The following is a 22,273-nucleotide window of genomic DNA, read 5'->3' as shown; positions in this document are numbered from 1 at the left end:
CCTTGAACCCTGACCCCTGACCCCTGAACCCGAAACCTAAACCCCGAACCTCAAAACTCGAACCTCGAATCCCTAAACCCCAAAACTCAAAACTCGAACCCCAAACCCCGAACCCCAAACCCTGAACGATTCCTAATTTACCAGGCATATGATTAATTATATGAATAAATGCCAATAAGCTAAAATAGTGCGTATGTTTGATTAATTATATGATTAACGCATAAAAAATTCTCTCTTTTTTCTGGAGTTGGAATAACCTATGAAACAAGAGGAATATTATATTTGTCAACATGTCAATAGTTGGTCTTTGGAAGTACTAAGTTAGGAAGGGATTTAATACCCACAAAATGGCATATGCCTTGTAACGTTTGCATCATAAACAAAGAACAGGCTGAGCATTATCTTCAATCAAAAAAAGCAAGTTTGCGTTATCCTGCCATCCATCCAATTCCCCATTTATCTCTTAAGGCATGGGGTCGTGATCCCTATCCCTTCTTCGTCTTATTTAATCTCAGAAGTGATCGTCAACAAGAAGGGAAAGGACCACACACCTAGCTACTTGCTATTGTCAGATGCTCCTGCATTTCAAGGTTTTTTTTTCTTTATTTATTTTATTAAAATTTTAGTTTTGTTTTATAAAATTGAGATTTTTGTAGTTTTTAAGGTAAAAAATTATTATAATTAATTTTAATATAATATATAAAAGACTAAGACAATAACCAAAGGCGACACAAGGTTTAGAATAAGAGGCAAAGGCATAAGATTTGGAACCCTAATTAATAATCAGCAAGAAATTTGATAGGAAATAAAAAAAGAAAGTTTCCAACAATCTCTGAATCAGCTCCTACTCGAAAGCAGAGTGTACACTGGCTGGCTTCTTAATATTGTCTATCATTTCAATTATTTCCAGATCATATCATATAGACTCCTTTAATTACGTACGTTCCTATCCTATTTCCTAATTTGATGGTCATTGTAAGTCTGTGATACAAACTGGCTCCCTTTCGGTTTGTTTCTATACAATAATTAATTTATATGTTGCTGAACAAATTAAGTTTCAGCTTTTCAGGTATATAAGTTATGTGCTTTAATTTTCATTTAGTATATAAGTGTGTGATATGCTACGCTCTTCTACAAGAGCTGTTGGCATTAAATTGATTCCTTTGAAATCTCATCAAACACATCTATGGTCTTTTCTCTTGTTTTTGTTTTTTTGTTCTTCTTTTAACCCACGCATCATGTAATTATATGGCTTTAGGGTTGAAAAAAATTAGGAATCGTTGTTTGGATATAAGGAACCGAAAAACACTGGGAAAAAAAATGAAAATGTGTAGCCTAGGTTCAAAGCTATGTTTCGATTAGTCAAATTATCTACTATATGGATGTGTGACCTTGGTCTTACATTTTGCTTTATAACGAAGAAAAATCACCGATATTTATTAAGTTTTTTTGAAATAGTTTCGTAAAAACTTTGGGCCCTACTCTTAAAATGAAATAATTAAAAAGGAATACTGAGGTGACATTTTGTTATATATGACAATGAAAACAATAAATTCCCTGAAAAAATGTTCTGCATTCTCATCCGTCCCTTAAATGCTCGTGGAATATTCTAGCTCTGCATGTTGACAATGAAATTGGCCACAAAGTATTATAAGTTGCGTAGCAGAATATGATGATGAAGCGCTCCCTACCTTCTATAAGCCTTTGAAATTAAGAAAAAAACATATTACTACAAACAAGGATTAGAAACCGTCTGCACAAAACCTTGCAAAGTTAGTGTTTTGCCTCGTCATTAGCGAGTTTGAGAAAAGAGTACAGCAGCCAACTCCTGCGTGCAGTTGTCATGGCAGAGCCTGATTATCAGGCCAAAAGTATGCCCAGAGCCGACTTCACCACCATCTTAGCATCTCAAGGGGTTGACTTCCTTTTATCCAGTGAAGGAGAGGTACTCCTGCGAAGCAACTTTTTTCTTTTCTCTCTCAAGTCTCGGATGCAAATTTTCACTCGGATCAGTCATGGCTCTTTAAATTTTCAATGAGCTTAGTTTCTCTTGGGAATTTTTATTATCTTAAATTTAGCTGACAGGAATAATTATATTGGTGAGAACAGAAATTTAATTATGTAGTGATTGGATTCTTAGAATGCTCAAAAGGAATATGGGTCGAATTATCAAAAAATAAAAAATGGGCTCTGCTTAATTCAGATCAAATTAACTGAATAGAGATACGTATGTGTGTTTTGGTGCCCTTAACTTCATTAATTTGTTAAGGTTTTATGTGTTTAGGTACCCTTAACTTCATTTGATCTTGAGAAGACGGTCTGCCTATTCTTCTCTGCCAACTGGTGCAGGCCCTGCAAAACTTTTATTCCGGAACTGGTGCAGCTGTATAACATGTTAAAATCACGAGGCGAAGGGCTTGAGATTGTCTTTATTTCCTTTGACCACGATGAGGATGGATTCAATGAGCACTTCAAGAGCATGCCATGGCTTACCGTCCCATTCAATGTAAATTTGCAAAACAAATTAGGTGAAAGGTTTAATGTTGTTCGCATTCCCTCGCTTATTCCATTAAATTCAGATGGACAATCAATGGAAGAAGACTTGATTGGATTAGTCGAAGACTATGGTGAAGATGCATTTCCCTTCACTAGGAAGAGAAGAGACGAATTGAAAGCTTCCGATGATTCGAAGCGTCAAGGAGGAAAAGTAGAACAACTTTTGGCACATCAAGGACGGAATTACGTTGTTTCTAGAGATAATGGAAAGGTAATTAATAATACAGGTGTTTTTTATACAATTAATATACGTATCGGTAATGAACCTGTTTTCGGTATTGCAGATACTGGTATCTGAACTTGTCGGGAAGACAATAGGCCTTTACTTTGGTGCACACTGGTGTCCTCCCTGCCGTGCCTTCACCGCACAGCTTGTAGAAGCGTACAAACAGCTACTGAACAGCAGGGGAGGATGTTTTGAGGTTATTTTGGTTTCTACAGATAGAGACCAGAATGAATTTGACCTGAATATAAGCGGTATGCCATGGCTGGCTCTTCCATTTGATGATAGGACGCGACACGATCTTTGTAGGATCTTCAACATCAAAGCCATTCCCGCATTAGTTCTAATTGGACCAGATGGGAAAACCATTAGCACAAATGGGAAGACCATTATCTCCCTGTATGGTGCAAAAGCTTTCCCATTCACCCAGTCAAGTATTGCAGAGATAGAAACAACCTTGAAAAGGGAAGGAGATGCATTGCCTCACCAAATCCAAGACACAAAGCATGAGCACGTGCTTAAATTGGACATGGCCAGAGCATATGTGTGTGATTATTGCAAAAGACAAGGGAGGTTCTGGGCATTCTCTTGTGATGTGTGTGACTACGACCTTCATCCAACTTGTGTCGAAGAAGCATGTTAAGATTGATATATATAGATATATATATAAAGGTCTTGAGTGAGAGATGTGCAGCCTCATGTTATTATGGAGAACGAGTATTTCTGCATCTCGAGGGAATAAATGCTGCTACACTTTGTGACCTCAGTCTGCATGATACATCATCATTCTTATTAATCTTGGAAACTGATATAGGTTTGGAATACATGAGTTTGCTTGCGAGAATCGTTTTTGTTTACTTTATATTTCTTGTCCATTAATTCGGATCAATATTGATTGCATTTGCATCTGTGTTCTACTTCGGCTTTATTAAATACTACACAGCCATAATCTCCGGCCTGCTGTGTTCTAAGATTGGGACATATGTTGAACTATCTGTCAGTTATATTCGAGGAAAATGATGATGTATGTGGGTAATTTAGAGGACAACATACTAGAAGCAAAGGGAAGAAAGAGGCTTTGTCGCTTGGACGGTAACTACCTGAAACATGGACAAATGGTATAAGAGGTCAAACACCTTTCTGTCCGCAAAAGCAGGGTGCTCTCTCATAGACAGCGACATAAGACAGATTTGTGTGGTGAAATTTTTGCGGGCATTTCAAGTTTATTTTTATCAAATTAACCCAAAATAAAACAAGGGAGAAATATCTAATGGAGGGAGATAGGTTGAAAATCCTTCATTTTCTTGTCACATCGGAAAAAATGAAAGGATGCAGAAACAGGATACTGTGAGCCCTTCTTTCTCTCTCTTGGCCTTTTGAGAGAGATGAGGAGATCAACAAAGAAAACAATTTAACAAGCATCTTGTTCAAAGGGTTCTTACTTATAGGAGTTAAAAGCTTTGTTTGAAGCAAGTCCAGAACTTTTAAAACGACACCAACGAGGAAAAAAAGGAAGTAGCAGGTTGTAGAAAACAAGCTCTACATTCGATCTTTTATTGGTTTTCAGTACCAAATAAAAAAAGAAAAACGATTGGAAGAATACAAACAAGTTTGAAGAAAGATATGTGGACACCGAGAAGTTATGGCGAAAGGCGAGAAGGATCAAACGGGTTGGTGGCAGTGGCCATAGACAAGGACAAAAACAGCCAAAATGCCCTCAAATGGGCAATTGATCATCTCTTGCAAAAAGGCCACACCGTCGTTCTCATCCATGTGAAAGTCAAGCCATTCTCTCTCTCCGCCTCGCCTCTCCCTGCACCTCGTACGTTCGTATTCTACAACAAAAATCACATTTCTCTTTCGACTGCAGGGTTACAAAAACTTCTTTTTCTGGTACAGGGTTGAACCAAATTTCTGATATCAATGGTGACTTACCATTGGTATGTAAAGATCCTGATCCTCAGACCAGGGAACTTTTCCTTCCTTTCCGTTGCTTTTGTACTCGTAAAGATGTGAGTTTGGTAGATTTAATTAATATGTTCTTTATTGGGACATTCTCTCTCTTAATAATGATCTCAATAATTCAGCAATGATTTAAAAATTTTACTTGATCTGCACTAAAATACCCCTAGCAGCGCTTTGAAATACTTGCAGTTTGCACTCAGCAAATGAATCTTATAGATAATTAACTCTGGATGACAAGCAATTTTGACTTCAGATACATTGCAAAGATGTTGTTCTAGAAGAGACAGACGTAGCAAAAGCATTGATTGAATATGTCACTCAGGCTGCAATTGAGGTTTTGGTCGTTGGTGCCTCGACAAAAACAGGCTTTCTTAGGTATGTATGTCCTATGCTAACGTCAGCCCTCATCAACAAAATTGACTTTTCCAAACTATGATCTTTGAAATTTCCAAAGAAACAGTCAATTTGGATATAATAAAATCGATGTACCTTTCAACAGGAAAGAATACCGATACAGATGCAGCTAGCATGTCCAGAATTCTAGTCTTTTGCTTTGGACAGTAATGGCATTACATTAGACTTCAGCAGAGGACTTGGATTACGGGATTTTCTTGCATGATCATGTTATATGTTTGCAAATAAGCTATAAATTGAAAGTAACCATATTGGTTTTCCTGTCAAAGACAGCGTATGCAATGAAAAATTAAATCCAGGCAAACCTGTGGGATCTCCTTCCGCGATGAAGGTGGAATCTCGTTTTTATCATCATAATCTGATGAAGATTCAATGCCTTTCAACTGAATGAAATAGAACTGAGTTTTATGTTTTGTACTTTGAAAATGATTTAGGATTTGTATTTTTGGGCTAAACAAAATGATTTAAGATTAAGTTGTCTCTTTTGAAGGAATCAATTTTAGGTAACAGACAAGTTTGTTTGCAAAATGTAGGATTCATTAACAGCATTGATGATCAATTTGATTTTTTGGGTCAATAAGGCAGTATATTCCTTCTAATATACTAGGAAGAACAATCTGGACTAACATCAGATGCTTCAACGAATAAAGCATGTTGGTTTATCATCCAAAACCCTGCCTCCATGGCTATGGAGAAAAAACGATCATGATTTGCATCAGCGATCTAGGAGAACGTTGATCTTTTACTGCTTTGTGAAGTCATTTACAATGACGCATAAATTTCTCTGGAAGTTCCTTTAACTTCAAAAAAGTTTGTCTCTGCAGATTCAAAGCGGCCGATATTCCTGGAATGGTATCAAAAGGTGCACCAGACTTTTGTAGTGTGTATGTCATATCCAAAGGCAAAATTTCATCCATGCGATCATCCTCCCGTCCAGCGCCAGCTATCTCCCCATTGCGTAATCACCTTCTTAACCAATCCAGCTTAAAACCAACTCCTCCAGAGTCGCATATCCTGCCTGCTAATAGTTTGAGAGGTCTGTTCCCTTGCTTCAAGCTTTTGTGCAAGTTATCTCCACCATTGGTCAATTTTAAAATAATCTGTGAATAATTTGAACAGTTGAAAAGCCGCGACTTGAGCCACCCCGTAAATCCAGTGATTCCATGGAATCCTTCAGGTAAGCAACACTCCCAGGGTCCCCAAAATGAGCAATAGTTAAATCTTTAATCTTTCTTTAGCAGCTCCTATCACGATTCCTTCTACATATTATCTGTCTCTCTGTTTCTACCTATCTATCTCTCTTTCTTTTCCTTTTTTTTTTTTATCTAAAATAATAAACGGAAGATCTGTACTCATAACTAATTTATTCTATTACTTAATTATTTAGTAATATGTGATACAGGTCACCTTTCACCAGGAGAGGCCTAAACGGGAAATCATATCCGGACCTTCCTATTCCGGATACAGACATATCCTTTGTCACCTCTGGCAGGCCAAGCATTGACCGTATGTTTCCCACATTTTACGATAACCAAGAAACAATCCGCACTGCTCCAAGGCTTTCGAACGTTTCAGACATTGAAAGTAATGTTAGCTTGGAGTCAATGCAGTTCGGACGGAAATCGGTGGATATTAGCTCTCCACCTAACATTTCATCAGTTTCGCAGGACAGTGACAAATTATCAAACTCATCGGCATCAATGGTAAGAAGATAAATTAAATTACTCGATGACTTCAGTTCTCCATTTACGTTAGAAGGGGCATACAGCCTACCCAACGCAGTTCAGCTAAAAGGGGCAATGGTCAACTAACGCGACATAATTGTGTTTACAACTCGACATGCCTGATATGAGGATGTACATTCTCTATGCTTATAATATATGCATATATCTAGGTATTTTCTGATCGAGTTAGACCAAAATATTATTATCAACGCCTCTCTAGCCGCTGCTTTTCACTCAAGGCAGATATATAAAATATCTTACATAAACAGATACTTTTTGGAGATTTATAGTAACGTGGATGATTTTTCTATTTTTCGATGAAATCTGCAGGATGATGTGGAAGCTGAAATGAGGAGGCTAAAGCTGGAGCTCAAGCAAACTATGGAAATGTACAGTTCAGCCTGCAAAGAAGCACTTACAGCAAAACAAAAGGTTAAACAATTAATATATATCCACTTGCAGTGCTACGTCACAAGGCCTGAACATACTTTTACAGATTATAAAATTTTGTGCGTTACATTACAGGCAAGAGAACTCCAGCTGTGGAAATTGGAAGAGGAGCGGAGATTGGAAGAGGCCCGACTGGCTGAGGAAGCTGCATTAGCAATAGCAGAAAAGGAGAAAGCTAAGTCAAAAGCAGCAATTGAGGCCGCTGAAGCAGCTCAGAGAATTGCAGAACTTGAAGCACAGAAAAGAGTTAACGCAGAAATGAAAGCGCTCAAGGAATCAGAGGAGAAGAGAAAGGCACTTGATGCACTAGCAAATTCAGATTCCAGGTACAGGAAGTACACGATTGAGGAGATTGAAGCTGCGACTGAATTCTTCTCAGAGGTTCTCAAGATTGGAGAAGGGGGCTATGGGCCCGTGTATAAAGGTCGTCTAGACCATACTCCCGTTGCAATTAAGGTTTTGCGTCCGGATGCAGCTCAAGGAAGGTCGCAGTTTCAACAAGAGGTATGTGACAAGGTCACGGTGCACTTGGAAATGTTTGTGCTTTTTATATGGTTATGTCTTCAGAAGTTATTAACGCGAGAAAACTTAACTTGAAGCACTTTATTTATTTATTTATTTATTTGGATATGTAACTTGAAGTACTTTCAGTGTATTCTGAGATTCATTTTGTTGGTTTACTATATAATCTATGGAATTATGGACAGTACTTAATTTACAGGTGGAGGTGCTAAGCTGCATACGGCATCCAAACATGGTTCTCCTCTTAGGAGCCTGCCCAGAGTATGGATGCCTAGTGTACGAGTTCATGTCTAACGGAAGCTTAGAGGACCGTCTCTTCAGGAGAGGAAACACTCCACCTCTCTCTTGGCAGCTTAGGTTCAGAATTGCAGCCGAAATTGGAACGGGCTTGTTGTTCCTCCACCAGACCAAACCCGAACCCATAGTCCACCGTGACTTGAAACCTGCCAATATCTTACTGGACCGCAACTTCGTGAGCAAGATTAGTGATGTTGGGTTGGCCAGACTAGTTCCTCCATCCGTGGCTGATAATGCAACGCAGTATCGAATGACCTCCACGGCAGGAACTTTCTGCTATATAGATCCAGAGTACCAGCAGACAGGCATGCTGGGAATAAAGTCGGACATATACTCCCTTGGGATCATGCTTCTACAAATAATAACAGCAAAACCACCAATGGGATTGACTCACCATGTGGAACGGGCTATTGAGAAGGGGAACTTTGAGCAAATGCTTGACCCAGTTATTCCTGATTGGCCGGTTGAAGAGGCCATGAGCTTCGCAAACATTGCACTCAAGTGTGCAGAGCTAAGGCGGAAAGACAGACCCGATCTCGGCAAAGTTGTGTTGCCAGAACTTAACAGATGGAGAGCACTTGCTGAAGATACCATGCATCCTACTTTGCAAACTGGGAGTCCAGGACACTCACCTAACTATAGCCAAGTTTCGCTACAACTAGTGAGTTGATTTATTACCAGGCAGTTCTAACCATATCATCATATTCCCGTCTTTAGCTAAATCTTGATGTTTTGTTTTGTGTTTTTCTTTTCAGGAGCATACCAGTTGTCCTAACTTTGCGCAGTCGGATGATGGCTCAAGAAGTCCTTCCAACGAGAATTGATAGGTATTCGCAGGAGGAAAGATTGACCTAACAAGTTTAGTTTTTGTAGGTAATTTTAAGTCAAAATATGAATACTGTCTTGGAGTTTTATTTTTTCCTTGTCCGTTTCTCACCTCAAACATGTACAGTCACAGAGAGCCAATGATGAGGTCACAAACGAGACATTAAAAAAGGTAATGAAGAGATCATAATTCATAACTAGTAGTGCTATATATATGAAGTAAAATTGTCGAATAATTTGCTTTGATTGGCACTGGAACTAATTTTCACGAGAGAAGTGGAATGCGGATCATTGTGTTCTTTTTGGACCTGTCTTTTTTGTAAATATACTTTTTGCTCGTGAAGAAAGAAAATCCTTTATTAATCATTTCGTAGTTATGGTAATTTTGTAGACCCTAATCTGACCGTCACAGTTGAACCACGTTTCGCAGGTACGACCAACTAATAACCGATTAATTAAAATGCAGCAGAAGCCACATGACAAGTTAAATCATCAAGGGCCCTTCTCCCATCACATTTCTTTACAAAGTTGAATTACATGCCCCATAGGATTTCCTTATCCGGAATACGAAACTCATCCTTGGCAGCAGTTTCTCGCCATATCAATGTAATGCGCCCTCACACGCTTCACACTTCACACTTCACACTTCACACTTCACACTTCATAAATATGAATTGATTATAGAAATCATTTATCCAGAGTATAATGTCCATAAAGATTGAATTTTTTTTTTTATCATTATATAGGCCTCATCATATTATTTTTACATTTTTTCAAATACAAACACTTTCAGTCCAATTATCAATCAGAAATCAAGAAAAAAAACCATTTATATATTTAAGCCAACCCTACAAAATTGGCCTACCTTACAACCTAATTTATCATTGCTATGCCAATTATTCACACCTCTGTTTCTGTCAAATGAACCTGGAGATGCCTATTTCCACAGGCAAGCAGTCACGAAAAAGCTTCTACTCATCCCAAAAGCTTCTGCTCCTCTAGGTTACAAGCTTCTTCAACCTTTGGTTTGTTCTTTGGTCGCCCAGATCGTCTCACATCTTTACTTGACAAAAGCTCCAATGCTTTCTCTAGGGTGACATCTTTCGGCTTCATACTCTACACTCATGTTTCAATTTCCCACCACATTAGAATTAGTTTTCAAAAGGTTGGATGCATTAAAAGCTGCCAGATCTGACAGCTTGCAAAAGTTAAATATAATCAACAACTTCATGACAGACCCCACTAAAATTGTACATTTTCTTCTTGACATCCATCATCCTGATATTATATATATATATATATATTCTTGATATTCTGATACCTTTGGCTTACATCTCCCAGAAACCTTCCATGGGAATGTCTATATGCATTGATGCACCAATATTAGATCTTCTGCCTCCCATGCCAACGACAGCATAATCAAGCAACATTATTTTTGAAGACCTCAGGGCAGTTATTGATGGCAAATAAATCACAAACTAAACAACAACATTTTTCCGTCACCATCACTTGAATAAAAACTTACCTTAGGAACAGAAGCAATGGTGCGTCGATGGCGAACTGAAAATCCGACCTTTGCAAGCTTCAATATCACAGGGTGCCCATCCTTAGGATGTTTTCCCTGCCAAGATGTGAAAAAATTGAAGTTCAAGGAAAATTAGCAGCATTAGAAAAACAAAACTCACTTTAGAGATGGACTAGCATACCAATGTCACAGGGTATCGTAGCAACTCGAGAGCATCTTCAAGGGTGATAGAGTCCACATTCTTTATCTAAATGGAAAAAGCAAGATGAAGATTGGTTTTTATCCAGTTTGCCATATATCAAAGAGTATTTACAGGTGTGACCAAAAAATTATAAAATAATATTTACAGGGTCACTTATAGGCTAAAAAAGAGGCATTAATCCATGTAAAAGCCCTTACATTCACAACTGACTTCTCCTGTTTACATTGAGTATACTAGATCACACCACCATTTGGAACTTTTTCAATTATCTTTTACTTATCAAAAAAAAAAGAAGGGAGTGCTAGGAGAGCTATATCTAAAGTTTTATCTAGCTGGTGTTAAATTAACTGAAAGTGCTTTTATAGCAACAAATGAGAAGGTGCTTTTGTAGCAAGAAAAGAGATATGACCTGATCAGCTCTTTTAGGAAACAAAAATCAGCACAAGTATCTAGGAAACAATGCAAATATCAAAAGGTCTTTTAGGTTTAGTGGAATGCTATAAAAGGTATAACCATACATGAGAAACAGAGGATCGCTTAGGTAAATAACCCATCCTGTCTTCACCAAGCTGTACATAGTATCCATAAGGGCCATTCTTTAAGAAAACCTGTTTGGGGAGGGGGGAGGAGGCAGAATAGATGAAGAAATAATTTGAGTGTCTACTAATAACAAATGGAAACAACAAACGAAAATGAAAATGAGGATCCAAATTCTTGTTAACCAATACAAAGACCAAGATTTAAAGCAAACCTTTTCATTGGACCCTGGATTAAGGCCTAACAATTTCGGCTCCTCAACAGAGTTGCCCTTTTGAGGGCTCTCTTCTTCCTCCTCATCACCATATAATGTCTTAGCAATATACCTATATAAAAATCCAAAAAAATCAACCTAATCATCAAACAGATAAATACAACTGCTAGATTCTTGCCAGGTCTAACGTACAGAATACATACACACACACACACAAGTACATGTATGTATGTATCAAAACCAAGTTAATATCATACTGCTTGACACTTACTTGCACTTTGGATGTTGGTTACACCCTATAAAATAGCCTGCACCGAACCTACTTACTTTGAAAATTAATGTTCCGTCCATGCAACTGAAACAAGGAAGGAAAAGGTTATGGCAAGCTTTATTTGAAGAGTGAAACTGATTAAAATAACATATATATATGAAAGCTAAATATATGGCAACAAATATCTGTGCTTAACTGAATCTCTTATCCTTTTCCTTGCGAAGTTAAAAGTTGTTTCCAAAAAAAATGACATAAAGGTATACTTCCATAGTGTGCAGTGTTTCTCTCATTATCGAAGGAGTTATATTTGTGTGAAAACAAGCAAGATAAAGAAAAGAGAAGGAAAAAGACAAAAACATAATATTCTTCGGGAACTGTTTGTTTTATTGTTGTTTTGAAATGGATTTTTAGCTCCAAATGAATAGAGGTTGGAAAGGCTTTGGTTGGAACCCACAATGAAGCCATTCACATACAGTTAAAACTGAGTTGCTTTTTCCTCCAACACATTTCTTACCCAAATCTTATAATTGTGTTACATCTTTTATAAAGGGCAAACAATATTTGCAATAAAACCTGCTTTTGTCACTACATTTGCATGTGTAGCATGGTAGCCTGACACTAGCAAAGACAAATCAGCAGAGGACAATAAATGTGTCGCAACAAACAACAAATATGATAACAAATGCTGCAACAAATAGCCTATCCTCTCATATCAAGGTTGAGAATAGGCATATATGCTTAACTTGAATACATGGCCATAAACCACCAAACCTAACTGATATGGCATAACACCACTTAACAGCATCTGCCAACAATTTTCTTCCAAGCTCGAAGTTTCACCAAACTCATTGTTGGATATAGGGTTTCCATCATGTTATGCCAGAACTGGATAAACATCAACTTAATTAGAGAGGAGGGGGTTTCCCTACTGCATTTTCTAGCGTTTAAAAGGATGCACATACCTAACCCCTTATTGAGTTATAAAAAGAAATAAAAATCTAAGGATTACATAGTAGCCGCCAAATAATATTGTATTAACTTGCAAGGAAATTGACAAGGGATGTACTAAAATCAAGCTTACAACCTTCAGTGGAGATTTGTGTGTAGGTTCAAAGATGGGATAAAGTGAGCCAAACTTGACGTGTAAATTGTCTTCATGTCATTTTATTCTTTGTTCATGCATACTTTTCTCTTATTTGCATAATACTATTCTCATCCAATCCTTTCTGTCTCCACAGGATTGTGTAATCCTATTCATATACCCAAGTTTCTCTATTCTTCTAGTAAAAGACAAACAGACAAGGAAAAGTATGGTAGAAATCTTTAAACAATCAGACCAATGCACGCCAAACAAGCCCTTATGGATATCTTAAAAGGCTTCAGAGTTCATATTGAACCATAAAAGACTATTTTCACCAAGGAGGTTTGCAAGAAATTTATCTTAACAAATAGTCTTTACTCTTCTTCTTTTCTATTCTTTTATCTTACATTTTTTTTCAAATTCAATAGTTGAAGCACATGGAAGCAACGAGAAGTCAAAAAGCATACCTTGGACACATCCTATTTTTATTAGGGAGAGAAGCAAACAAGAAATCTCCAAATGTCTTTTCCAACATCTTTTCCACCTGCATTATGACTTACTATAACAACTACAATTTTGAAATGGAAATATTGTAAGATCCAAAAATGTGACAAGTAGGTAAGGGATTAAGAAGCCCTAGAATACCTGATGAATATGAACATTCTCAACACGGCTACAATACGAGCTGAAACGTGTCCAGTAGTCCCTGAGTAGGCCTTTCCATTCAGTTAAGCCAGCAGAAACATTGTCAAGCTGAAAGTACAAGCGACATGTGAAAACAAGTAAATAGCAGCATTTTAACAAAGAAATCAAACACATTCCAAAGATTTCCAAATCAAAATGATAATCTACTTATTTAAGTTAAAGAATCAACATTTTAAAACTATAAAACTGAAAAGACTGTATACTACAACCACCAAGCAGTTTGCAACTTGCCTCTGTCTCCATATCAGCAGTAAAACTGTAGTCAGTGACCTCGGAAAAATGGTGTGAGAGAAATGCTGATACCTAGACATGACCCCAAAATATTAGAGAAGACTAGATTTAATAGCACACTTATGAATCACTAATAAGAATTAATTATAAGCCCAAAATGTTTACATAAAGTAATTACTATGTTCCAACAGCAAACTTGAAATTAGTCTAATTCTGTAGGTTCAATAAATGTTCCAAAGCAAATGACCAAATAACATGTGCTTGAAGACTGATTGTGCTTTCTACTACAAAATCAAATTTCACCTTATATTTGCTACAAGGACAACTACTTATCACTGATTGCAGTAAGAACTGTGTATTGTCAGTTTCACCTGAAATATTAATTCCCTACATGTTCCAATCCTGGATTGGAGGTTTTAACAAGCATCAAAGCATCCATTTGAGATGTACTTTTTATGCACATACCAAAATCTACCTAGTACCTACTATTAATATGATAAAAACAAATTTTCTAACCTATTAAGTTATGCAAAAGCACAAGTATAGTAAACCACAAATATAGCAAGAAGGCCACAACATACCATGCGACCCCGAAATTCAGGATATAGTACACGATTTTTCACTGTCACATAGTTTCTATCCTGATTTAACAAAGAATAGGATGTTAGAATATGCCATGTCAATACGAAAGTAGAGGTAAATAAGTCCAAGAAACTGTGAGAGTTGCAGACAAAAGGGCGGGAAAAATTGCACATATCATAAAATCTATGGCATCAAAATACACGAGAAGAACAATCAAACTATAAAATAATTATTACTTCTCTTGTTTTTTACGAATTATTCACAAGCTTGTCTGCCATAAGAAAGAAACAAAGCAGATAAGCTTCTTCTGAGTGACTAAAGACTCCAACACAAGGAATTAAATTCAACTAGGTTTTGACAGAAATTAACAATTCTCAACTGAATTAGGCCGTTCTGACTGCTCAAACATCAAATTGATGTAACATTTTATCTTTGTCCTTGCTATGAGAAAGTGGAGAGGCATAATTCCAGTATGTTCATGATGCCCCTACCAATTCTAAATAGTTAAATTTCACTAAATTTTAAATGCAAAATATTTTGCTCCATTACACTAGTTTAACTGAGTTGCCAACCAAAAACTATTATTTGTGTCTTAATGTGATGATCAAGCTTTAGAAATGTGCATGCATGCACATGAATGCATGTTATTAACCGCTGCCTTCAAACAAGAGCATTCTGTTATTGAGCCGCTTAGATCATTTTCAATAACAAGCACAGATCTGGAATTTGAAATTAAAACCTCGAGCTAACGTCAATTCTAATCAGATATAGGTGAGTTTGAAATTTGATCATTCCACACAATTAGTAACCTGCAAAACTTTCAACGTAGATGCATATGTTGAAGGTCTTCCAATCCCAAGTTCCTCCAGTTTCTTAACCTGTAAAGTGCAGCATTATGGACATAAAAAAGCTCCAGTGAAAAAGATAAAACGCAAGCATAAGCAATTAAGTATCTCCCTTCCTCAGCTCATATTACATGTGCTGAGAAAGAAGTTAAAAGGAAATGTAGTTGGACATTTTAAATCATCCACACCAAAGAAACACATGCAAAAATGTAAAGAAAAGAAACAATCATGATCCCTGCAAAATTGACAAGACGTACCAATGATCCTTCAGAATAGCGTGCTGGAGGCTGAGTATGATGTTGCTTGAGCTCTACTTCACCAAGATACAATTGATCCCCTTTCTAGTAAACAAATTAGTTAATAACAGCACAAAATAAAAAAACAAAAGTAAGAAATTACCAACACTATCAAAATCACCACAACACATTGCTACAGGATCTAATGGCAACAGGGAGCAGCCCACTGCCATATATTATCTCATTACAAACCTCTAAAACAACACTGATACCCTATGAAAAGTAGTTAAAAAGATGACATAAGCAACCAAGCCTAAAGGCAAGCTGAGGAATATAATAGAATGGAAAGTTTAAGATGGATGCATCAAGGTAGTCAAAATATTAAAATTTCAAATAACCAATAGAAAAACTGAAGAATCAGTACCTTCAAGGAACTAAGAATTCCAAAAGCCTCAGCATGCTCATTTGGCTCATTATTTTTAAATTTGGTTGTTTCAGCTTCAACATCCTAAAAAATTAAAATAAAATAAAATAAATAGAAAAAATATCAATATTTTTAGAACACACTAGCAATCATGTTACATGTGTTACAAGTGATTCTTTATGCTGCTAATACATTTCTAATATAGAAAAGTATTCTCAAATCAAATCACTCAATAAATAATCTGAAATCTCAATCAAAATACTCAAATATCAATAATTAAATACACAACTATCTACCATACCAATTTCAATCCAAAACCTCCCAGAAACTAAAATAACATGAGTATTTATAACTAAACCCTAATAAACTGCAAAATTATAACCTACAGCCCTAATACTTGGAAATGGAATAAAATACTAATTAATGTCAAATAACCAGAATAATCTAAAATAGCCTAAATATATGCTAAATTGCAACCAAACCCATAAAATATAAAATAAAGTACTAGTTAATTCAATCTCCCAACTAGCATATTTCCATCCTTGATTAATTTCCTTTTATAATAATTTTAAATTCCTATAATATTGAGATTGTAGCACAAATAAGTAACAATATTTCAGTCTTATTTATAAGAATTTAGTAATATTAAACTTGGGGAATACAAACAAAGCAAAAATAAGAAATCTCACAACACATTGAAATTCAATTTTCATGAGAGTCATGCTTCCTCATTAACTAATTAAAATAATTAACTCAAGTTACGAGTGATTTTATACCATTAGAATTAAGAAACATAAATAGATTATACTTAGGAGACTTTATAACCAACTAAAATATAGTATATACACTAATAAATAAAAATGGAAAACTTAGAAATACAATATAGTTTGATGCCTTCTTATGTCCAAAAAAGAATTTACCAACATCTGTGATTTTATACTATAGACATGGACAAAGTAGACAACCTTGCACATTAAAATTGAAACAAGCAACTGTTAAATTGAACCATTGAAACAACCATGATGCATTCAGATTGTCAAGTTCAACAAGAAGGTGTCCCACATTCATCCACATTACAGGCTGAAAGAAGTGGTCAGAAATAGTACGCAGAATAAAAAAAGCCCACTGGAAATACCATAATTATACCTGATAAGCAGACTGATATCCAAGAAACTCTACTCTTGAGCATGCAGATCGGAAAATGATGGACTCATCACTATTCCCAATTTCAAGTTGTATCTGCTTAGAACAATTAACGGTAGGTGTTATATAGATAATAGTATAATAGTCAACAATTATGCAGATACCAACAAGACCATTGGATACATGTCTACATCTGTAAAGAAGAAAGAGAAAGATAAACCACATGCAAGTAATATAGGATCCAATTTAAAAAGAGAAAAAGAAGATTTCTCCAGAGGAAGAGATCGTTGCAGCCTTTTTCCACCAAAAGATGGTAACTAATCAAGCCAACTTATTCTGATTGAAGTTTTAATTTAAATGAAGCAAAGAATCACCATATAAACATATGATGTAAATTTACATTCCAACCTGCTCTATGGTTGCAGGTTCCATTTGACAAGCCATAGTCCTTGACCAAATAAGAGTGTACAACTTCAATGAATCTTCATCAAGTACTCCAGCAAGCATTGCTGACATTAAGAATATAATATCTGGCAGTGAGATTTTCACAGTATAAAATATAATCTGTGCATTACAGTTCAAACTAGAAAAGAACTTATTTCCATACATGGTAACCTCCGAATATTGGTGGGTCTAATTGCTTCATGAGCCTCTTGAGAATTCTTCACCTTCTTAAAATACTTGCGAGCACTTTCTGGGGTAAAACTCGATCCATGTCTGCAGAAATTAAGTTCTTATTAACAACAAATAAGTTAGAGAAAGAGAAAATTTGTCAAATTAATTACGGAGGAGATTAAACTACAATTAACAGGTGCAAATCAAGGAAAAATGCAATAACATATTTTATTGCACTACGAATTAAAAAAGAAAAAAATTGATAACTGTTTGACCATAACAATAAATTAGAAGACAGAGGTAAAAGTGTAGGATACACAAAAATATATGTCACAGATATTGATAATATATCAATTATTCTCTTTAAACAACCATACAGATGTCAAACAAAAGTTGGCATTAAAAAAATGGTTAAATATATGTGCTTAGCAGCATAGGCACATTGACAGGGATATTAGCATTGTAGGGAAAAGAAGATAAAATTGTTGAGCTAAACGGTTGAGATAAACCTAAGTCACCTTTCCATAACCAAGGAGCGAATGTCCTTAACAGCGTCATCAGAAATCTAACACAACAACCAGAAAGAGAAGTATTAGAAACCCCAAAAGATCCCCAATAAGACATAGAGATTTAAGATAGACACATGAAACAAAGAGAACATGATAAACAACATATTCATACAACCGAAACTATGATGTTAGTCCTTGTTCTACCACAGTAGCATGCTACTGTACCAAAATAATCCTGCAGATGGCAGGCAATACATTAGCTAATTTTCATTTCCACATCAATTGTATGAACACAAAACATGGAGCACTCTAATAAGTAATCAACTGAAAGAGGATATATACAAGATAAGGTATCAGTCTTGCCAAGATAAAAAGATGCATGCCCTCAACAAACAAATGAAATCCAATACAAACACTCACAATGGCAGAAGTCACCTAGAATGTTCTCCACCCTTGCTGACTGATTTTGGACAAGAAATGTCTGACTATTGTCTTCCCATGAGTCCAAAATAAATTTACAACAACAATGTCAACTGTTGCTAACAGGTCTTACATATGATTTTGCATATGCTTTTTCCTTATCTTAGAAAAATTGAAAGATGGTGCATAAAGTAACCAACTAATAGAGAAACAAAAGAGTACCCACATGTAGTCCATCTGTTCTGCTGTATGTTATCAGACCGGCTGCCTTACCATCTGACAATTGAATCCCCTCATAAAGTCTCTGAGCAAGCTGCATTTATAAAGTTTGAAAGCAAAACTAGTAAAAATACTGAAACATCAACCAGATATTCATATGTTAGGGCAAGTGTGATGTCAAAGGAACATTGAAATAGAGAAAAAGAAAAGAAGGTAAGAAACCATACATATAATTTTGGAAATTCTTTTCTTTTTCTTTTTTAAAAAAAAGGAAGAAATAAAATATGTCAACATTTAATAGTTCATCAATCAACTACAGAGAACTAACACCAAACACTGCAGTCAAAACAGAATTAAACACGTCATGGAAGAAATGCCATCACCACCTAAACAAAGTCTTTCACAAAGGAGAAAAAGAAAAGAACAATTGCATAAATGAGTCAAAAGTAAAGGAAAATTAGAAAATTAGAAACTTTCAAAAGGATAAGATTATCAAACCAAAATTAATCACAGAGAGAGTGAGGGTAAAAAAGGAACATTCTAAAATTTCACCGGTTAACAACTTGCAAACCTTCATCGTATATGTTGCAGGAAAATTTAATTTGTTAGCAGCATCCTGCTGAAGTGTTGATGTTATATAGGGGGTGGGAGGGTTTCTTCGCATTGTGTTTCTTTTAGTGCTGATCACTCGAAAGTTTTCCAAATTAATCTTCTGTTCAATATCCTTCGCCCCTGTATCTGAGCTGATTGAGAATTGGCCTAACTTCTTTGAATTATAATGAGTCAAGTGTGCAGGGAAAGAATGATCTTTTACTGGAACATTTGATTCTTCAATTTTCAACAGAACCTCAATAGTCCAATACTCCTGTGGCTTAAACTCATCAATTTCCATTTCTCTGTCACAAATAAGAGACAGGGCAGCTGATTGCACTCGTCCAGCCGACTGGCAACCAGGTAGTTTTCTCCATAATAGTGGTGAAATGTTAAACCCAATCAGATAATCAAGAGCGCGTCTAGCAAGATAAGCATGAACCAAGTTAACATCAATATCTCGTGGTGCTTGCAGAGCACTTTTGATGGATGCCTCAGTTATTTCATTAAAGACAACTCTTGCTACATTAAGTTTTTCACCTAAAGCATCCTGTTGTTGCAACATCTCAAAGATGTGCCAAGAAATAGCCTCTCCTTCACGGTCTGGGTCTGATGCAAGAACAAGATTTTCTGCTCTGAGGAGTAAGGCAAAGAGAATAAGAAATCGAAAAATATATTAACAAAAACAACTGAAAAAATTGATAACCATCACAGATGATAACAATAACATCTATGTCTGTATCACTTAAATTATATTATAAGACTTCTGGTGATAAGACTGATCTGATGAATTTCTTTGTAGGGAATAGAAAGGGACACGAAAAATATACCCAACTAAGCAACCTCATAAATGTGGATAGCTTAAACCAGATCGTAAGACTTCACAGCATAAAATTGATCAACAGGAATTTACTGGAAGTGATAGAAAGGGACATGAAAGGACACCCATTTAGTGCAATGTCACATGTCTGTAAATTAGATCATAAGACCTCTGACCAAAAAATTGATCACAAGAATTTCATTGGCAGTGCTAGGAACGGATGTGAAAACATACCCACTTAGTGCAACCTTAATGCTCTTAAGATGTGTCCATGCAGCACTAGGAACCTCCCATACCATGCTAAAGTCATCATCAGGTCGCACAGATCCTGACCGAGCAGCCAGGTCCCTAACATGACCATAGCTAGGCAAGACTTCAAACGTATCACCAAGGTATCCCTGAATCACCTTTGCCTTTGTGACAGACTCAACCACCATAACAGACTTCCCAGTGGGAGGATATAGCTGCTTTAATGGCCTTTGTCCCTGTGATATATGTTGTGGTGTCTGTTTCTGAGCTGGCTCATTAACTGCTTTCATTGGTTGTCTTTTTCTACTGGAGCTCCTACTTTTCGTTTTGGACTGCAGTTCTGTTGAAGCAGAACCATCATGGGCTTCAGTGCGTAATTTCCCAGTTGAATTTCTCTGGAAAACTGCAGTGTTAGTTAAAATATTACAAAATTTTACACGCACTCACACACACACACAGAGATGTAGATATAGATATACATATGTGTATGTATGCATACACACATATGTACAATATGTACATTAAAAAGCCCCATAAATCCCATTTCTTGATAGCATTTATTAACTGCCAACCTCTGACGCCGGCATGTGACGCTGGCCATTTTTGCTATTATTAGAGGTCCATCCTGGAGAAGCTGTTTTAGAGCCATTCACCACAGGCGCTTCATCTGAAACAACAGTGGTAGAAATCGGTTCCTTGTTTTTCTTGCTTCTTAACTGCTTTTTCTTTTGCAGACTAACTTTAGATTCTGGCTTAACATTGGTAAGCGGTGAAGTTGAAGTAGAGCCCGGATTAGTATTGTTAAGAAGTGAAGTTGAAGTAGGGTCCAGCTTAGCATTGCTAAGCAGTGAAGTTGAAGTAGGTGATCGGAAAGGTGCACCCTTGATCGCATTGAGAGCAGCCACTCCCTTTGGCTTCTTCCAATGCCTATTGAACCCTCTGAAGCCACTACTCCTTCCATCTCTGACACCCATACTATCATTCTTGGTTGGCAATCGAGGGGATTGAGAAAAAAACTTTATGGAAAGAGGCACACATGCTGAGGATGATCTGATACGATTGAAAGAAGCACATGTAGAGATTATATTTCTATTACGAGGTAGTGCATAAGTTAAGTGGTTGGGTAGCAAAGCATATGTAGAGGTACTGTGAAGAGTTGTGAAAAGATTCAAGTGTTGACCAAGTTTTGGGTAGCTAGGCATGAGCCTTGAAGGTGGTCTGAGTTTCCTAAATTTAAGGTGAGATGGTCTTAAAGAAATAATCTCGACTGTCTCCAACTGCAACGAAACACCAATGCCACTATCAGTTTATAAATCAGCAAATCAAATTTATGATGCATTCTTTTAACTACAAGCTCAATTATGAAGGAAAGTAATAAATTTTTCCAAAATGAAATATACATGCATATATGTTGAGTTTGAAAATAAATTAATTCTAGTTTTATCAATGACCAAACAAACTCTATCGCCACAGTCGATAAAAGTGCATAACATAGTAAAAACTAAGATAAAAGAGAATTGTAATAGAAAGTAAAAGACCCAATTTGAAGTAAAGATTCATTATTTTCCAAGTTCCAACGGCAGAGAATGAGTGGAGCAAAAAAAAAATGGAAATTGCTTTTGAGGATAAATGAGAACAAAAAACCTTGGGCATCACTGGGTGAAGACGCAGTGCTGCACAAGAAGTAGTAGAAGAAGACAACAAGCACCTCTGCATTACCCTTTGAATCCTTTGACGCAAATTATATTTGGGGTTTGGAGGAGAAACAAAGAGGAAGGCTTCAGGGTTTAAGGTTGATGAGGCCCAGGGTTTTTCCTTCGGCATAGCATTATTTAATATCATATTTTATTTAAGTGAAAGAGAAATAGATATGGGTCG

General features: G+C 36.4%; 3 protein-coding genes across 4 annotated transcripts; 2 read left to right on the top strand and 1 right to left on the bottom strand.

Moving 5' to 3' along the window:
- Positions 1-1,668: 1,668 nt before the first annotated feature.
- LOC110411045 (protein kinase C-like zinc finger protein) lies at positions 1,669-3,886 on the top strand. The gene is made up of 3 exons (XM_021421047.2): positions 1,669-1,945; positions 2,285-2,767; positions 2,841-3,886. Exons 1-3 carry the CDS (start codon positions 1,844-1,846, stop codon positions 3,420-3,422), a joined length of 1,167 nt encoding a protein of 388 aa, XP_021276722.1. The 5' UTR covers positions 1,669-1,843; the 3' UTR covers positions 3,423-3,886.
- A 25-nt stretch (positions 3,887-3,911) lies between these two features.
- Positions 3,912-9,552, top strand: LOC110411043 (kinase with adenine nucleotide alpha hydrolases-like domain-containing protein). Of its 2 annotated transcripts, XR_002444726.1 has the most exons (11): positions 3,912-4,601; positions 4,679-4,791; positions 4,998-5,119; positions 5,983-6,194; positions 6,278-6,335; positions 6,561-6,861; positions 7,213-7,314; positions 7,408-7,836; positions 8,054-8,812; positions 8,907-9,148; positions 9,407-9,552. XR_002444726.1 is itself a non-coding variant. In XM_021421046.1 (10 exons), the coding sequence occupies exons 1-10, from the start codon at positions 4,403-4,405 to the stop codon at positions 8,973-8,975; spliced, it is 2,364 nt and encodes a 787-aa protein (XP_021276721.1). In that variant the 5' UTR covers positions 3,912-4,402; the 3' UTR covers positions 8,976-9,258. The 2 variants fall into 2 exon arrangements, 1 of the variants encoding a protein (XP_021276721.1); XM_021421046.1 differs by lacking the exon at positions 9,407-9,552 and having other exon boundaries at positions 8,907-9,258.
- Positions 9,553-9,672: 120 nt separating this feature from the next.
- On the bottom strand, positions 9,673-22,229 carry LOC110411041 (DNA topoisomerase, type IA, core). The gene is made up of 22 exons (XM_021421041.2): positions 22,040-22,229; positions 20,968-21,672; positions 20,381-20,790; positions 19,307-19,961; positions 18,743-18,829; positions 18,106-18,152; positions 17,580-17,689; positions 17,381-17,481; positions 16,976-17,068; positions 15,830-15,913; positions 15,427-15,510; positions 15,134-15,202; positions 14,324-14,383; positions 13,743-13,814; positions 13,452-13,559; positions 13,274-13,350; positions 11,726-11,809; positions 11,455-11,566; positions 11,222-11,311; positions 10,683-10,748; positions 10,502-10,597; positions 9,673-10,092 (listed from the first exon to the last, which is right to left on the bottom strand). The coding sequence occupies exons 1-22, from the start codon at positions 22,217-22,219 to the stop codon at positions 9,952-9,954; spliced, it is 3,531 nt and encodes a 1,176-aa protein (XP_021276716.1). The 5' UTR covers positions 22,220-22,229; the 3' UTR covers positions 9,673-9,951.
- Between the last annotated feature and the right edge of the window lie 44 nt (positions 22,230-22,273).

Source organism: Theobroma umbraticum, unplaced genomic scaffold (genome assembly GCF_002168275.2).
Source record: "Theobroma umbraticum cultivar Fairchild unplaced genomic scaffold, ASM216827v3 scaffold_56.0, whole genome shotgun sequence".
NCBI lineage: Eukaryota > Viridiplantae > Streptophyta > Magnoliopsida > Malvales > Malvaceae > Theobroma > Theobroma umbraticum.
The sequence above is the reverse complement of the archived record's forward strand: the minus strand, read 5'-3'. Positions and strand labels throughout refer to the sequence as shown.

What these genes read in the sequence shown, in the direction of transcription:
- LOC110411041 (XM_021421041.2), bottom strand. Translation starts at nt 22,219, where the DNA reads ATGCCGAAGGAAAAACCCTGGGCCTCATCAACCTTAAACCCTGAAGCC. An exon ending in CTGCAACATATACGATGAAG is followed by an intron (nt 18,830 to 19,306) that starts GTTTGCAAGTTG and finishes TTATAAATGCAG; the next exon opens with CTTGCTCAGAGACTTTATGA. An exon ending in CAATATTCGGAGGTTACCAT is followed by an intron (nt 17,482 to 17,579) that starts GTATGGAAATAA and finishes TCTTAATGTCAG; the next exon opens with CAATGCTTGCTGGAGTACTT.
- LOC110411043 (XM_021421046.1), top strand. Translation starts at nt 4,403, where the DNA reads ATGTGGACACCGAGAAGTTATGGCGAAAGGCGAGAAGGATCAAACGGG. An exon ending in ACAAAAACAGGCTTTCTTAG is followed by an intron (nt 5,120 to 5,982) that starts GTATGTATGTCC and finishes TTGTCTCTGCAG; the next exon opens with ATTCAAAGCGGCCGATATTC. An exon ending in GATTCCATGGAATCCTTCAG is followed by an intron (nt 6,336 to 6,560) that starts GTAAGCAACACT and finishes TATGTGATACAG; the next exon opens with GTCACCTTTCACCAGGAGAG.
- LOC110411045 (XM_021421047.2), top strand. Translation starts at nt 1,844, where the DNA reads ATGGCAGAGCCTGATTATCAGGCCAAAAGTATGCCCAGAGCCGACTTC. An exon ending in TTTTATCCAGTGAAGGAGAG is followed by an intron (nt 1,946 to 2,284) that starts GTACTCCTGCGA and finishes TTATGTGTTTAG; the next exon opens with GTACCCTTAACTTCATTTGA. An exon ending in TTTCTAGAGATAATGGAAAG is followed by an intron (nt 2,768 to 2,840) that starts GTAATTAATAAT and finishes TCGGTATTGCAG; the next exon opens with ATACTGGTATCTGAACTTGT.